Raw genomic sequence first — 18517 nt, 5'->3', positions numbered from 1 at the left:
TATATTATCTAGTTCCACAGTCTTATTAACATCTAGTTTACTCAACTCCCTATACACCTCTTGCTCACTTACAGTCAGTCTGTCCTCTACCATGAAGTCACATTCACAAGATTAAAAGACCGTTATGAACTGCTCATTAAGTATCTCCAACACACATTCCACAACAGCTGTCTTTATACCATTTTCTCCAATCAATGTCATCCTTCCAAAATCATTCTTTCTTTTTCTGGCTACATATCAAAAGAACTCCTTAGGATTCTTTTTGGCTTCATTAGCTAACTGCTGTTCGTACCTCTCTTTAGCTACCCTCACCAACCAAGTCACCCTCCTTGCCTGGTCTTTGTAGACCTCATAGAATTGGTTATTTTGACTTCTCTTATGCTGCATCCACAATGCCCTTTTTCTCTGTATTGCATGCTTAATCTCTTTATTTATCCATCTCACACCTACCTTATTTAACCTTCTCATCCTTGGAATACATTTAGACATTGCATCTACTAGACAGTTTTTGAAAATATCCCAAGCTGCATTGATCTCTTTTCCAGCATTCCATGCTACACCTGCAAGCTGTCTCCCGAGCTCTTCATAATCCCCCCCCCCCTTGTAGTTCCACACATAACCCTGTAGTGCATTCAATAGTAAAAAACAATGGCCTGTGGTTTGAGAAATGATTGAAAAAAGTTTAGAGAAACTCAAATAGTTACTCCTGATATTATTATTATACTTTTGAGAGAAACTTATGACACGAAATTAAGAATTATCTACATGTTAGTACAAGGAAAGTATATTTAATATACTGCCAGATATTTCGGTCATCAGTAGCATTGACTATCATCAGTAGCATTGACAGAAAATAGTTTTTTACAAGGTAGAATACAAACAGAAACCCTCAACCTTCATTTTGGGCTAGATATATAGACAACATTTTTGCAGGATGGCCTCACAACAGAGATTCCTTACCCTCTTTTTAGCCAAAATTGATACTTTATACTCTCGTATCAAATTCACCGTGGAAATCGAAAAAGACAACAAATTATCCTTTTTAGGCATCTTTTTCATCCACTTACCATCAGGTAATTTAACATCAGTTTCAGAAAACCCACTTTTACTGGATGTTATATTCTCAAACAATCTGCACATCATCCTTCTCAAAAGACAGGAATCATAAAATGTTTAATTTGAAAAGGTAAAACTAATTGTTCAACTCCCCATCATTAAGAGCAAGAACTTTCTACTATCAAACAATACATGAAATTAAATGGCTTCTCTGAAAAGACTACACAACATCTGTTTTACTCTTACAAGCAGCCAAACCAAAACAACAAAGAATCAATATGTCTAGTTCTAATCCCATATATCTCCAGAATTTCAGAAACAATTTCTAGAATTTTGAAGAAATATGATCTAACAGCTACTTATATTCCTATTAATAAACTATCCACCTATTTCTCCTTGTCTAAAGATAAATGCTCAACTATATCTCTTCCTGGAATATACCAAGTTCATTGTGACCATCTTTTTTACTTTGGATGAACCGGATGCTCTATAGAAAAAAGAATACAAGAACATCAATCTTGTATTCTTCAAAACAAATCCGATAAGTCTGGACTGGTGCAACAACACAGAATAGAGATAAAGCACAAACATTATCTGGTCCAAAACATGCCTTCTATACTTCAATCAGAATGACTGCCTATTCTTGTCAAAAATATGGGAAAGTTTGATCTGAATAACACGTTAATTTTTTTTTTTAAATTAAGACCTTCTAGATATTACATCTGTCTAGTGGAAGTGGCACTTGCGTCTCCTCTGCACTTGGTCACTCGAAGTCAGACTTAAGTTCAAATCTAGTCGCTGACTGGAGGAACTTTTTCTAAACCTTTCTTCGACCGATTCCGAGTTAATCGATCTCTGGCACAGGCAAGCAGGTTTTTCCTCCTGGAAACTCAGGTTTTTCATCCCGTAAACTCAAGAAAATCGACCATAGTACCCACATTATTTCAGACAGTAACATATCTTGTTAAGGTTAGCTACCAAGAAATGGCAGCACTTGTTTGCCACCCTCATCATCAGTGGCTGCTATAATTAGTGATAGACATGGGCCAGCTATCTCTGATTGGCTACTAGTGGAGATTGAACTGCCCACTCAGTCTCCAAAAGCTAGATAGGGTGTAAAGGCCTTGCTGACTCCTTATAAGGGAATAAAAGGTGTTAGCTGATTTATTATTTTTTTTATTTATTTAAGTTTTTTGTATGACATTGTAAATTTATATATGCAATTTATTCTGCACTCTTATGTTTACTTTTCTTCATTGAAATGATATCATGATTAGTGATTTAACATCATGCGGCTCATTCTAATTTTGAATGATCAATTGTTTGTATTCTACCTTGTAAAAAATTGTTTTTTGTCAAGCCACTGATGATAATTTGTTATTTTCAAACTGAAATATCTGGCAGTATATTAAATATACTTTTCTTGTGCTAGCATATAGATAATTATTATTAGTAGTATTATTATAAATGACCCCTAGAGAGTCAGAAAATCATTGAGGAAGGCTACATATCACTCAAACCACATGTCCCACCTTCTCTTGAATTCATTCACATTATCTGCTGTCCCCAGGATTATAAGGAGACAAATTAACCTTGGAAAGAGTGTAGAGACAGATAACAAAAATGATATCAGGACTGTACAATGTTAGTTATAAGGATACACTGAGGGAATGGGGACTGCAAAGTTTGGTAGACAGAAGAAGGAAAGGTGATATGATTGAGACATTTAAACTGTTCACAGGTAGTTACAGTTTTTTCATTTTGTGAAAAAAAAAAAAGGGGGGGGGGGGTGCAAAGAAAGGGGGCCCATCTCTAGAAGTTGCAACTTCTAGGGATGTTAGCAAAAGGGTGAGGAGTGTTTTTTCTTTGCATGAAGGATGGTTAAACTGTGGAAGGCAATGCCTGATAGGGTAGTGAGAGCATAGATAGTGAATGAGTTCAAGGAGTGGTATGATAGACTGTATTTTCTAGGGTGGACCTCCTCATGATGAATCTTGTGACTCGATGGAGGTCCTGAATCATAACAACAATAATAATATTAATAATTTGCAATCACAATGTTCACAGACAAGCAATTCAGTCATGCACTGCTCTATGACAGAAAAAGCTAATTTTCACTCCTTCTTCACTGCATTCATTCTCAACTTCCATGGATGAATGCTTGTACTCTTGCCATCCTCCATAAAATGGGATCCTGTATGACCCTTGCAGAAGTTTGAAGGCCTCTATCACATTGCTCCACTTTCTCCTGCCTGCTAGCATCTGCAGTCCACAAATTCTCTCTCTTCCCTCATAATCTATATTCCACTATCACCATATCATCTTTAACACTCTCCTCTGCACCCTACCCTTACCTCCCTCCCACATTCCATTCTGTAGGCAGCCTAAGATGTAAACTGGGATCTCAAAGTAGTAGTTTCCCATATTTGGAGGAGTTTAATGCAACCATATTTATTTAAATTAGGCTTATTTCTAGCAAATCAGTCTTCTCTTCTAGATTTACTATGATGATGGAGCATGATGATCTTTTTTCTGATTGATTCTATGAGCTATATCAAAGCATGGTCTGCAAGGCCTGATTGACATTGGTTATGATTGCAGGTGTATTTTTGTGTTCTTTTATGCAGAAGTTGGCTGATCTTCCTGTCTGCCCATAGCAAACCAAATTACAGGAGCAGGGCAAATTATATACTCCAGGCACTGAGAGAGGAGGGAGCTGATCTTTTGTAGAATGTATAGATAAGGGTAGCAAACTTTCATTGAAGATTGATGCCCAGGCAGAGATTGTATTTCTTTAAGATTCTGGATATTTATTTCTGAAGTGTCTCAGGCATAGGAATTGAGATAGCATTACTAAAATTTTTCTGAAAAGAAGATCAAGGATTGGGGGAAGGACAGATTCTTTCTTTCTTTTTTTTTTTTTTTTTAAAGAATGTGTGGTAAATATGAATGGCTCATCTGTATGAGAGGACTGACTGGAACAAAGGTTATAGGATCTATAGGTTAGTGTTCTAATGATACTATACTGTTGAGAGGAGGAGTGATGTGAAAGTATGTGAATGTATCTGCCTGTGTGAGTGAGTGAGCTTTCTGTACACTGAAAAAGTCAGGTTACCATTGGGTAGGCATGTTACCAAGGTGTCTAGAAAGACTAAATTGCTATTAATTTCTTTTATTATTATTATTATTACACCTTCCATGCAGTCAAGCAGACTCATCATGGGAGGTTCATTCAACTGACAACATATTTATCATTCTCAATTCTTGTAGAAAGGCTTATACGCTGGTTAAACATGATTATTAAATACTTAAGGAATTGACAGCGTATACCAGAAATATAAATTAAATCAAACTTTAATATATACTTTCCAATATTTCGGCATCACCACATTGCCATCTTCATGGGAACTTAAGATAAAGACACGTGCACACAAGTACTACAAAACAGCAAATGAGAAATGAAGCGAGGAAGCTAACGTTTTCCTAAAGTCCTGATGGTACCCCCACCCCAGCAGGCTATATTAGGTGTCCTTGGCCTTTGGGCTGAAGTTCTCCTGATGTATGTTTCCTAAGTTTGGGGCAGTCTCATGTATCCAAATTTGTTGAGGTTTGGCATGTTCCTAAGGCCAGGCTGATTTCATGAATAATCTTTCATAATTGAACTTGCTGTGGTATATTACTGTGGCTTTCTTCCACCTTATTCTGTGGCGAGTATCCAGAGCATGGTCTGCAAGCCCAGAGTGACAGTACTGGTGAAATCGGATGTAGTCGTGTTCTGAGATTCTGGCAGAATCTCAGAACATTCTATTCCGTTTATTCACTTCCCTTCCCACTCATGCTTGCTTCCATTTTCTCATTTCTACTTTCTTTCACTTCTATAATCTCACTTACTTTTGTTTCTTCATTCATACATTGTTTCCTTTGTAAAGTCTCACTTGCTTTCATTCCATTCACACAGTCTTTCGTATCCACATTTATGCTAGCTTTCATTTCATCAGTCTGTTTCAATCAGCTGCTGATAACTCATAGTTTAACAAAATCTTGCACTTTCTACAAACCCATACCTTCTGTCATCTCCTATTCAGTCTCTCTACAAACATTTCTACATCATTAATTACATTCGACCTTTATGCTGCATGGCATGCAGATTTCATTTGTACCACCATTTTGTTACATTCAAGGAAACCTTCAAAATTTTAGTAAAATAAATGTCAGTAACAAACTCACAACAATGTCAATGTGCTTCATTGATTATGCCAAAGCATTTAACTGTGTCAGGTGGGATGACCTGTATAAAATACAAAGTAAAATGGGAATCCTAGAACACTTGACACACCCTTTAAAACAACTCTACAAGAGGAATCTGGCTGTGGTGACAATGAATGGGAAAACATCTCAGTGGTTCAACGTCGAGAAAGGTGTGAGACAAGGATGCATACTCTCTCCTGATCTATGCAATCTTTATGGAGAATGCATTATGAGAAAGGCATTTAATGAACGTCATAGTGGTTTCCCAATTGGTGGCAAAAAAGATAAACAATCTTAGGTATGCTGACAATACATTTCTTATTACCAGCAGCAAAGGAGAACTGGAGTCCCTCATTAAAAGAGTTGAATGGGTAAGCCTGAAATATAGTTAAAGAATTAATCATGATAAAACAAAATACATGGCCATAGATGAAAATGACAATTTCACCAACAACAATGACTTCAAGAAAGTGGATAAATTCATTTACCTTGGAGCTCTAATAAGCACCAAGAGTAGATGTCAACCAGAAATTAAAAGAAGAATTACCATAGTGAGATCAGCAATGTTGCAATTGCAGAAAATATGGAAAGACAGAACCATGTCTATCACTACTAAATTAAGACTGGTCAGCTTGGTGTTTTTGATTTTCATTTATGGTGTGAATCTTGGAAATTCAGCAAGAAAGAATAAACAGGTTCAAGATGTGGTGATGGAGAAAGATATCGAGTCTCCTGTATAGATAAAAGGTCTAATGAAAGTATAATAAGTCAATTAAAAATCAGGAGGCAGCTATGTGACATTGTAAATCAGAGAATTCCGAAATATTTAAGTCACATTTCAAGATGTGAAAATGAAAAACTGGAAAAACTCATCATCGATAAGCTTTCTTCTTTGCTAATCTCAAATCTTATTCATAATTTTGTTGATGGCAGATACACTTCATTCCTATTACTCATCATCAAATTCCTGACATGTACCCTCAAGGGGGGTGTACAGGATATTATAGTACTACATGAAAAATTTACATCATTACTAACATGCTAATCTACAATTTTCATCCATATTAATCTGTTACCTCAAGATTCCAACATTGTCAGATCTTATAGTTATATCTTCTAAGGCACTTGTTACTGAATCAATCCATCTATATCTTGGTCTTCCTCTGGGTCATTTTCCTGCCAACCTCGCAGAGAACACTTGTTGTGTTAATCTTTCCTCTTCCATTCTGTTTAAGTGACCATACCACCTGAGATTAGCTCTGCTAACACATTCTTGGATGCTAACCATTTCAGGCTCTTTCCTAATATCTTAATTTTTAATATAATATTGCAATTGAGGCCATCTGTTCATGCCCCTCATCTTTCTCAAGACTCTCATATCTGCAGTCTCTAGTCTTTGGTGAAGCGTTTTACTTCTAACCCAGATCCATAAGTTAAAATTGGTTTCAATACTGTCTTGCATACAGTTAATGTAGTGTTTTGACTAATTTCTCTCTCATTCCATATAAATTTATTCAGTTGATTTCCTACCATTCTAGCTTTGTTGATTCTGTTGTCTTTTTCTATATTTAATTTATCATTATCATCAAATTCCTCCCATGTACCTTCAAGGGGTGCACAGGATATGATAGTACTACATGAAGAACTTACATCATTACTAACTTCCTATCTACAATTTTCCTCCAAATCAGTCTGTTACTTGTCAAGACTCCAACATTTTCAGATCTTATATTTCTATTGTCTAAGGCACTTTGTACCGTATTAATCCGCCTACATCTTGGTCTTCCTCTCGGTCGTTTTCCTGCCAACCTGGCAGAGAACACTTGTTTTGCTAATCTTTCCTCGCCCATTGTGTTTAAGTGACCACACCACCTGAGATTAGCTCTGCTAATGCATTCCTGGATCCTGATAATGTCAAGTTCTTTCCTAATATCCTTGTTTTTAATATGATATTGCCATTCATGCCATGTGTTCAAACCTCCAATCTTTCTCAGCACTCTCATATCTGCGGTCTCTAGTCTTTTGTCAAGTGTTTTACTTCTGACCCAGCTCTCAGATCCATAAGTTAAAACTTGTTTGAACACTGTCTTGTATGAACCATACGAACTCTGTTGATTCTGTTGACTATTTTCATATTTAATTTACCATCTTCATTAAAAATCATGCCTAAGTAGCTGAAATGTTTCACTTGTTCCACCAGTTCTCCGTTCACAACATAGTTGACATTTTCAATGATTCTGACTATTTTCATTGTCTTTGTCTTTTTATTGCTAACCTTCATATCATATCTATTACAACAGTTCTGACCCAGTTCTCAGGATCTGCGAGCTGGATCAGAAGTAAAACATGTGACCAAAGACTAGAGACAGCAGATATGTGAGTGCTGAGAAAGATTGGAGGCATGAACAGATGGCATCAATGGCAATATCATATTAAAAACAAGGATTATTAGGAATTTAGTCAGGGAATCTTGCAGAGTTGTAGCGGATTTATTTAGAAGTATAACATCATCCGCATAAAGCAAAGAGCTGACATTAACACCTCCAATTTTGATATCATGTTAGATAATGAATAACAGAGGGGATAATGTACATCCTTGTCTCACACCAATGTTAACATTAAACCATCTTCCTGTACTTCCTTCAATCTAACTGCTAACTTACAACTCAAATAAAGACTAAGTATTACTTGATATAATGCCCCATTGACACCATATAACCATAGCGTATTGAATAGCTTCTCTCTTGGCACCTTGTCATGTGCCTTTTCCAGATCGACAAAACTTAAATACAGATCTTTGTTATATTCCTATGATTTCTCAACTATTTGTCGTAAAGTGAAGATCTGATCCTGATAGCCTCTATTTGGCTTGAATCCAGCTTGTTCTTCACCAAGCTTTTCTTCCACAATTCTTCTGAACCGTTTCTCAAGTATACTTGTATAAATCTTATACAAGTATACTTGAGGGAAAACTCAGTAGGGAAATACCTTTATAATTCTCACATTCAGTTTTATTTCCCTTTTTATATATGGGTACTTTGAGAGTTCTACTCCAATCATTGGGAATTCATCACTCTGTCCAGGCCTTCTGAACTATGCAATGCAGCCACTGTAAGACTTTTATACCTCCATACTTGAGCATTTCTGGTCAAATATCATCTACACATTTTAATTCCCTATCTTCACTAAAAATCGTGCCTAAGAAGCTGAAATGTTTTATTTGTTCTATAGGATTCAAAATGCAGTTGATATGTTCAATGTTTCTGCCTATTTTCATTGTCTTATTCTTTGATAATGTTAAATCTGGTGTCAGACAAGGATGTATATTATCCCCTCTTATTAATTATTTATATTGATCACGTTATGAAGGAAAGTGGTTTTAACCTGATATCAAAATTGGAGATATTAATCTCAGCTCTTTGCTTTATGCAGATGATATTATACTTCTAAATAAATGAGCTACAAGTCTGCAAGATTCCTTGACTAAATTGAATAACTTTGGTATCACTGACCTTCATACCATATGTATTACACAGTTATTCAATTTAGTCAAGGAATCTTGCAGACTTGTAGCTCATTTATTTAGAAGTATAATATCATCTGCATAAAGCAAAGAGCTGAGATTAACATCTCCAATTTTGATATCAGGTTAAAACCACTTTCCTTCATAACGTGATCAATATAGATAATTAATAAGAGGGGATAATGCACATCCTAGTCTCACACCAGATTTAACATTATGCTATCTTCCTGTACTTTGTTCAATTCTACCTGCTGACTTACAACTCAAATAAAGACTAACTATTGCTTGATATAATGCACCACTGACACCATACAACTGTAGCATTTTAAATAGCTTCTCTCTTGGCAGCACCTTGTCATATGCATTTTCCAGATCTACAAAACTTAAATACAGATCTTTGTTATATTTCCACAATTTCTCAACTATTTGTCATAAAGTGAAAATCTGATCCTGAAAGCCTCTATTTTTCCTGAATCAAGCTTTTTCTTCACCCAAGCTTCTTTTCTGCAGTTCTTCTCAACCGTTTCTCAAGTATACTGGCATAAATCTTACCAGGAACACTCAGTAGAAAAATACCTCTGTAATTCTCACATTCAGTTTTATTTCCCTTTTTATATATGGGTACTATGAGAGCTCTATTCCAATCATCTGGAATTCGTCCCTCTGTACATGCCTTCTGAACTATGCAGTGCAGCCCCCCGCTGTAAGACTTTTACCTCCATACTTAGCATTTCTGGTCGAATATCATCTAATCCAGTTGCCTTTCCACATTTCAGGCTTTTGATGGCTTTTTCTACTTCAAGTATGAGATGTATTCCTGATTGCATGCCTGATCAGTGTTTTTTACCACTGTGCTGTCACTGATTACTTCATTTAGCAATTTTACGAAGTAATTACTCCATAATATAAAGGTTATCTTTTTCTCTTGTCATGTCACCTTTATCATCTATAACAGCACCCTTTCCTGCATTTCTGAGCTTCTTCAACAACCTCCAGAAAATCTTGCCATCTTCTTGATATTTGTTTTCTTACCAAAGTCCTCCCATGACTTTTGTTTAGCTAGTTTATATAGTGTTTAGCTTTCCTACATTTGTCTATATATTCTCTAAGAACACAAGCTATTTATTTGCCAGAAACTTTTGATATGCTTTCTTCTTTTCTTTCACTACCTCTTTAACTTCCTGAGTCCACCATGGAGTTTTGATTTTTCTATCCTTACAGACAACCTCACCACTTGCCTCTCTGGCTGAATCAAGTGTTTTCTTCAGGACTTGCAACTGAATCTACAAGGTTTGGTTCCTGTTCTCAAACTCTTTCATTTTTTCTTAAATCATATTTGTGTATTTTAGTCTACAGTTCACATCTGAGAGCTGCTCAACTTTTATTCGCTTTAAAACTTTCTTACATGTTCTTCTTTTCAATATGAAGTTCAATTTTATCCTGCTCAAGACTAAATGGTGATCACTTCCAATTTCAAATCCTCTGTACAGTCTAGTGTCCTGCACCAGGGAGAAAACATCACTATCAACAATAACATATTCAATGAGACTTTTCTTATTCCTTGACTCTTCTCTCCATGCGAATTTGTGCACATTTTTATGTTGGAACATTGTGTTAGAAATAAGCAGTCCGTGTCGTGAGTAGAAATCCAACAGGTATTTGCCATTATTATTAGTTTTGCTCTGTTCTCCAAATTTTCCCAATATATTTTTGTTTGTCTGACAATCATTTCCTGCTCTGCTATTTAGATCCCCAACAAGGACCAACTTTTCCTTTTTCATTGTGTCAGTTGCTGCAAATTTTCCCAATATATTTTTGTATGTCTGACAATCATTTCCTGCTCTGCTATTTAGATCCCCAACAAGGACCAACTTTTTCCTTTTTCATTGTGTCAGTTGCTTTCTCTAAAGCCTCAAAAAATTCCTCCACTTCTACCTTAGTAGAACCTTCTGTGGGACCATAGGCACAAATAAGTCTCATTGTTCAGTTTCCCCATTCTGATATTTGCCCAAATCACTCTATTCGAGACTGCCTGCAATTCAAGAAGATTACACTTGTATTTTGTGTTGAATACTATGGCTACTCCTTCTTTTCCATGATTTCATATTGCTCAGAAATATCTCACCAGTTTTTGCCTTTTTTGTTTCAGTCACCCCTATTATGTCGATCTTGTACTTATCCAATTCCTCAGCTAGCTCCATTTCTTTGCCATTCAGGCTTCTTATGTTGCTAGTACCGATCTTGAACTCTGGTGATGGGTTTTAGGATTTGTTCCAGTAGCTGACTTTTTGCTGTTTGCCCTGGCTCCCCTAATGAAAACAACGAGGGCCTTGTTTACAGGGTGATGTTCCAACTGGCATGAAATTCTGTCATGTTGTACCATCATTTTTTTATTTTGGTTTTAGCCAAGAAGAATACAATTTTGGTCGACTGAGCTACTTACCACCATTCCTTCACTGACTTCTAATCATGTATGAACATGGACAACTGCTGGTCAACATCCATACACAGTTAAGCTCAAAACTTAATGAACTAACTTTCAACCCCTTTTTTCTTCATTCCATTTACGTCTGTTCTTTGTATCAGCTTTCCTGATACCATTTTCTCCAATGAATGCAATCATTAACTTTTCAGGAAAAATATTAAGATTTCTTCCTTCTTTCTTCTCTCTAGCCATTTTCCCATGCATGGCCCTGTTGTATTCTTGTGACCTCCTGTGCGTGTGCATGCATGCAGTGGGAATGAAATTCCAAAATTTCATTAAAATGAAAATAGAGTATTTCTGTTTAAAAAAAATGGATATATAATTATAAAATACTTGCACTAAAAGGAACAAATATTATAAGCAAATGATAATAGCATATTAGTTATAACAAGTTATATGCTATTACATTTATTTGTTGGTCAATAATCAACAAACTGGTGAATAACCAATAATTATTGAAAACTTAATGACAAGTTCTTGAATTTAAAAAAATTGTCAATGTATATCATACTGGTGTAAATGAAGCTATTCAACAAGCAGAAGGGAGACAAATATTAGAGACATTAGAGGTTAAAAAATCAGAAGTGTATCATTGCTTGGCTTAGATGTTAATAGGACTGGGTAAAAGGTGACATACTACCACATGAATTATTCTAAGGAATATGCAAAAGAGTGAGCTATGTCTCTGACTTGGTTATTTAATAAATATCTTGCAGTAAGAAAGGCTCAAAAGGAGTGAAAAGATTAATCCATGTGCACATATGCACTTCTAGGATAGAAGTTTCCAATTATAGGCCAGTCCGTATATCTTCAGTTGTCATCAACGTATTGGAAAAACTGATTACAAATAGACTACAGAATTTTGTTGATGGACATATTGTTCTCAAGTTTACATGGGTTCATGAAGGGTAAGTCTTGTTATAGCAATCAGATTTCATTTTATGATAAAGTGACAAATGTGTTGGATAAAGGAGATTCATATACAGTCATATTATTGGACTTTGGAAAGGTATTTGATAGATTACAAATGATAAGTTGGTGTAAAAGCTGAAGAACATTGAACTCGATAACAGATTAGTGAGGTGGATTAGATTAGCTTTCTGAACAATACCAGAAATTTTTTGTGTGCAGTGGCAGTGTCTCAGAAACTCAGGGTCTAATCTTGTGGCCCTTACTGTTTCACTTATTTGTTAATGATATTTCATGTGAACACTGATTGAGGATCTTCAAATGTTTGCTGATAATGCCAAAATAGGTAGAATTATCAGGAATACTGATTATGTTAATGCTCTATTTATTAATATGAAAACTGCATCACCCTCCCCTATCTGTGTGTGTGTGGGGGGGGGGGGAGTGATCCACACACAAAAGGACACAGGATCTATAGTTGATTAGTGCCATATGTGGTCAACAGAATAAGAAGAAAGGAAGAATCTGTTCATATTTTGTTTGAACAGCTGAAGGTTGTATCCTTTGAGGAAGGAGGAGAAGGAACTGAAGTTGGTTAGGTGGAACTGAAGCTTCAAAATGGACTATAAAAGAGTGTCGGTTAGCAGTGGCTCTTGTTCTAAAGATTTTGGAGGAAATTGTAGGAATGATAGTAGCCAATTTAGCAGAGCACCATCCATGAAAGTATCTGTAGAAGAGGCATAGCGGCAGAAATGTCTGTGAGGGATTGAAGTGATATGTAAGACAGAGATGATTAATTAGCCAGATTACCCACTTCTGGATAGAATCAAGCAATCGCAGAGAGGATTTTGGTGTACCACACCAAATATGGGAGCAATATTCCATTGTTGGGCAGATTAAGAATTTGTATAGAATCAGCAGCTGTGAAGGTGTGAAGTAGTGTCTTGTACAAAAAAGTACACAAAGTTTTTTGGCGACTGCAGAATCAATACTTGAAATGTGTTGTGTCAGGCAAGATCAGAGGTGGAGGTTCAATCAAGAAGGGAAATCTAATCAATTTTGAAAATCTGGGTATTAGTGAAGGTAAGAAAGAGGGATGCATGTTCCTTCTTGTGAAAGATCAAACAGGACTGAGTTTTGGTGGCACTGAACTCTATAAGGTTGTCCTTGCCTTAATGGGATATTGCTTGGAGATCAGACCACTATCATAGTGGGGTCTTGAGCATTCTAATACTAGAGCACTACAAGGTTTGTCAAATAAAAAATGGAAGAATGGGGTGTACTGTCATCAGGAAAGCTATGGACATGACTGGAAGCCTGTTAGAACAGATCATTTATTTACAAGAGGAAGAGATCAAGTGGGTGAAAGAACAGAACAGAACAGAACTCTGGAATACTCCTGCATTGTTGCAAAATCTGAGCAGAGGAAACCATCCAACATGACATGCAGTGGACAACCAGTGAGAAAGTTAGTGATCCAGTTGCAGAGTGTGAAAAGCAGACCATAAGATGGCAGTTTGCTAAGCAGGCCAATCAAAATAAATATAAAAACTGAGAAAAACTTGTAAAAAAAACTTATTTAATTTAAAATTTTTGCAGAGTGTCATGTCATAGGCATGTTCAGTATAAGATCATAGAATGGTAAATAAACAATAACATATAACTCTAAAAAGCACCACCTAAGTAACTAATGTAAGATAACTAAATACTAGTTATCTTACATTAGTTATACTAGTTAATTAAGTGGGACTCGATAGTTAATAATAATAATTATTATTATTATTTTATTCATACAATTGATACCCAGTCAAAACAAGATATCATATAAACAACAATTTGACTGGTGATAGAGAACAATTCAGATTCTACTCAAGAATCTAAGAATAGTCCATCAGGTAGCGTCGTAAAATATGGACTGTTCGAAGTTATGCTGTTTTTTGCAGGTCATATGGGGTCACTTCGTTGATGTTTAATTACTGTAAATAGTTGGATAGCTTCTTTGAAGTTGCACCTAGTGCACCGAAAACTATTGGGATGACTTTACAGCAGGCCAACTCTTCGATTGCCAGATCTCTATATTTAATAATTTTTTCCACTTCTTTGTTGTTAATGTTGTTATCACTGGGTATTGCGATATCAATAATCCAACCCTGTCGATGTTTGATAATTGTGATGTGAGGTCTATTGTGTTCCAAATGCAAATGTAAATCCAAATGCAAATCTGAGCAGAGGAAACCATCCAACATGACATGCAGTGGACAACCAGTGAGAAAGTTAGTGATCCAGTTGCAGAGTGTGAAAAGCAGACCACAATCAGTTTGTATTTGAAAGTCCCAGAGAATTTTTGCTGTTTCGTTTTCCAATACTGTCTCTATTTTATGCTGCCACCAGTTATCAGAAGTAGGAAAGCCATATATTTTGCATACATGCCAATGAATTATATTGGCCACTTGATCATGGTTGTATTTACAGTCAGTAAATACAAAGAACTCTGTAACAAACATTTACTTTAACTTGCTTACCTGAATACAACCTTTAAAATAGGTGGACGTGTCATCTGAATCTGATGGCTCTAATCCTCCTACAGATACTTTTCCAACATAAAGTCCTTGAATATGGCCTTCAAGCTTTTTAGTTATCTGAAAAATGCATTTGTAATAAATGGGTAACAGCTGAGCCAACAAACAATTGGTGATATCAACTGTTATCATGGTCTAAGAGCTGATAGCTTGATTTAAGAATCGCTTGTTTTGTTTTTTTTTGTCTCCAAAATGTGATATTACAATATATTAAAATATCAACATTTACTAATATTTTTAATAATGCATGGAAATGTGCAGAATTTTTGAAAACATCCATTTTAACTGATTTTAATTTATCCTGTCTTATTAAGACATGCTGAAGATTAAAACTATACAGTACCACAATTGGAAAACAAGAATAATGTCATAAAAAAAACTTGTATTAAAGTTAATGTCTAACAGATATATATAACTTTAAATAATATGATCTTCCATTGGATAAGTTACCAATGGTGTTATCTTAATATAATATAATATATTATAATAACATTATATACATATATAATGTTATTGGACATAATCTGCAAAGCTTAAAAGTTATCAAAGTTAAAATATATGTATATCATGTATTTGTCAAAAAAAAAGCATTTCTGACATGGCAGAGAATCCATAAAAGATCAAACATGCTGTCATTATCATTATCTGCCATGTTAAATTATTATTATTTCATTCACATATTTGATACACAGTCAAAACAAGACATCATATAAACAAAAATTTGGCTGGTGATACAGAACAATTATATTATTATTATTACCCTACGATCCTATGGAGTCAAGACTCATCTAGGAGGTTATTTTGTAATACACACACAGCTCATCATACCACACCTTAAACATACTTATATTCTCTGCAGACACCACACTCTCAGGCAAGGCATCCCAATCATTCACAACTATGCATGCAAAAAAACCTGCTTCTCAATTCCTTGTTCACACACCCTCCTTATACAGCTTTCAAGGATGACCTCTTGTTCTCACCTGATTTTCCACTGTTTTCTATAAAACCTCTTCAACATTGATCCTATAACAACCCCTTACCAACTTGTAGGTCTCTATCATATCACCCCTCCTCCCTCTCCTATCCACCAGACTCTGCAAATTGCATGTTCTCAACCTTTCCTTGTGTTTGACATTCCAGAGATCAGACTGACTAACTATCTTAGTCAGTCACCTCTTGACCCTTTCCAACATCTCTTCATCCTTTTGAAAGCCAGGTGACCAAATCTGGGCACAGCAGTCCATGTGTGGCCTATTCAGAGCCTTATACAATGGAACAAGAATCTCCTTACTTCTACAAGTCGGTGTCCTCCACATCATTTGCAGAATTTATTGTGCTGTCCTCACAATTTTGGCAATGTGTCCTCTGTGGAGAACAAGGTGCAAGGTGTTGCATTTTGGAGTGTAGAGATATAAAGCTGTGTACTATATTGATGCAACTCTGCTTCAGGAATGGAATGACATTTGGAATCTGAGGTGATAATTTCAGCAGACTGAAGTTTAGATGGAACATTGTAAGTGTTGCAAAGACTGAATATTGCATTGCTGCTATGATAAGCAGTGCACTAACAAGTAAGGATAAGGAGATCGTTGTGCCAGTGTATAAAGCACTGGCCACCTAACCATACTTGGAGATTACTGTACTCAGATTTGTTCACCTAGTTTTCATCATAATGTGGAAACATTTGAGAAGGTCCACAGACAAGTGACTAAGGCAATTTCAGGAATTAAAAATGTTGGCTAAGGAGAGCAGTTAAAGGAATGTAATTATAGAGTTTAGTACTAGGATAGGTGGAAAATAAGTGACATGATAGAGACATTTAAGAATTAATTTTAATGGGACACTGAGGAAATTATCAAACGAGGAGAAGGTAAGAAGGGCTGAGAGTGAATGCAAAATATTACCAAAAATGTTGTGAATGCAAGGAACGTTTAGGATTGTAAGGTTCAGCATGATAGATATGTTGACAGTTGAGTGAATCTTCCAGTGAGTCTGCTGACTCCATGGAGGGTGTGATAATAATAATAAGCTGAAAATGAAATGAAAAGGAAAAGATAAGGTGGAAGTGAAATATGTTGGAAATGAAGAAGAAACCTTATGGTGTGTTTTTGAGCAGCATAAATGTTTCTGACAAAAAACAAAATCACCAAAGACAAACATCCTGAGCCATCAGGATTATCAGGATACTGTTGAAAAAAAAAAATCAGAAATTAAAAGTAACAACTGATGAGCCATACTTATTAACTAATTACCCAATTTCTGAATTAAATAAAGGTTTGTACACAGTTTATTCTGAATGCATTAAATGACAATCAAAAAGATGTGCCAATTGAACATTGTCAGAACTTATTGATGCTACTGAAAGAAACTCCAATCCCTTGAAGTTGATTTTGATTACATGTGAGGAGAGGTGGTGTTTTCATTAAACTTCAAAATTAAGCACAAAGTGAAGAACAATGATAATCACTTTCTATTATGGTAAATAAATAGCACACAAAGAAATAATTTAAAATGATCACTGTTAAAGGTGTCTTCTATTTAGATGCTCTGAAATATTTACTGCTGAAAATTAGTTTTTGCGCGCACGCACATGCGTGCGTGTGCGTGCGTTTTGACCCCATGGAGGTCTGATAATGAGGATAACATGCTTCTGAAGATTAGTTTCATATTAAGGTTTAACTGTACAGTAAGCCTCACCTACTCCCTGTAGGGGAATAAAAGGTGTTATTTTATTTATTTGTTTGTTTATTTTTTTATGCACAGGAAGATAATTTAAAGTAATTTTATCCCAAACAGTAGGTTCTGCAAATCTGGAAAAAATGTTAATCGAAGTTTTTAAGTCATTTTTAAGAAAAAAATCATGCATGTCAGATGTACTAAAATTAAGAATAATAGTTTAAAAGACAAAAGGCAAGATTTATTGGCTCATATTTTGTGGCCTTTCCAATGGGCAGCTTCTGTAGTAGATTTTTAATTAATTAATATGGATTAATTATCATGTATTTCTCTGCATTCAGGCAGAGAGTTTGCATACATACAGATTATTAAATGTAGTAATTACAAGATTTATGAAAACAGTGAAGTCAATTTTAGGATCATTTTTCACTTCCAGACCATTAAATTAGCAGGAAAATCTCCCCTCTTCCCTCCCACCCACCCACCCACCTTCCCCACTTTTTAGAAGGAGATAACACTGCTGCTAAGCCAGGAATGGTTCCTTTAATTCCAGTTGGTGAAAGAGGTCAAGGGTGTTGTTTTCACACTAATGTTGATGCTCACAGAGATGAAGACTACTCACCTTTTGCTTAATGGCCAAGTAGGTGGCCAGCTACTTTTCTCAGTAGAGGTGACATGCTGTGTAATGTTGTATGTAGAAGATAAAAGTTATATAGCACTGTTTTTTTTGCAGTGATAAAGAGATAGCTGTAGACTGGGTGGTTTCTAGACTGTGCACATGGATGAGATTGAAGTATTTTTCTTCTGAATACAACTACCTACATGACAGAGCTGCAGTTTCCTAAGATGAATGGATTAATTTGCTGTTAACAGAACATTCTAGGTAAATGTGATGAATTGTTGCTCTTTACCATGCTTTAAACACACTCAAATTCTCTGCAGACACCACACTCTCAGGCAAGGCATTCCAATCATTCACAACTCTGCATGAAAAAAAACCTGCTTCTCACTCCTTATACAGTTTCCAGGGATGACCTC

The 18517-nt window shown here is 35.7% G+C and overlaps 1 protein-coding gene across 1 annotated transcript in view; it reads right to left on the bottom strand.

The window, feature by feature from the left end:
* Positions 1 to 18517, bottom strand: part of stan (Protocadherin-like wing polarity protein stan) — a 777611-nt gene that overhangs the window by 325983 nt on the left and 433111 nt on the right. Inside the window, exon 13 of the mRNA XM_090397383.1 lies at positions 14744 to 14860. Within this exon, the coding sequence (XP_090253509.1) occupies positions 14744 to 14860 (117 nt within the window). The remainder of the gene's footprint in view (positions 1 to 14743; positions 14861 to 18517) is intronic.

The sequence above is a fragment of the Typopeltis vanoorti genome, chromosome 1, assembly GCF_054136105.1.
Source record: "Typopeltis vanoorti isolate ZY-2024b chromosome 1, IOZ_Tvanoo_1.0, whole genome shotgun sequence".
Taxonomy (NCBI): domain Eukaryota; kingdom Metazoa; phylum Arthropoda; class Arachnida; order Uropygi; family Thelyphonidae; genus Typopeltis; species Typopeltis vanoorti.
Note: the sequence above shows the minus strand (reverse complement) of the source record. Positions and strands in the feature narration are given on the sequence as shown.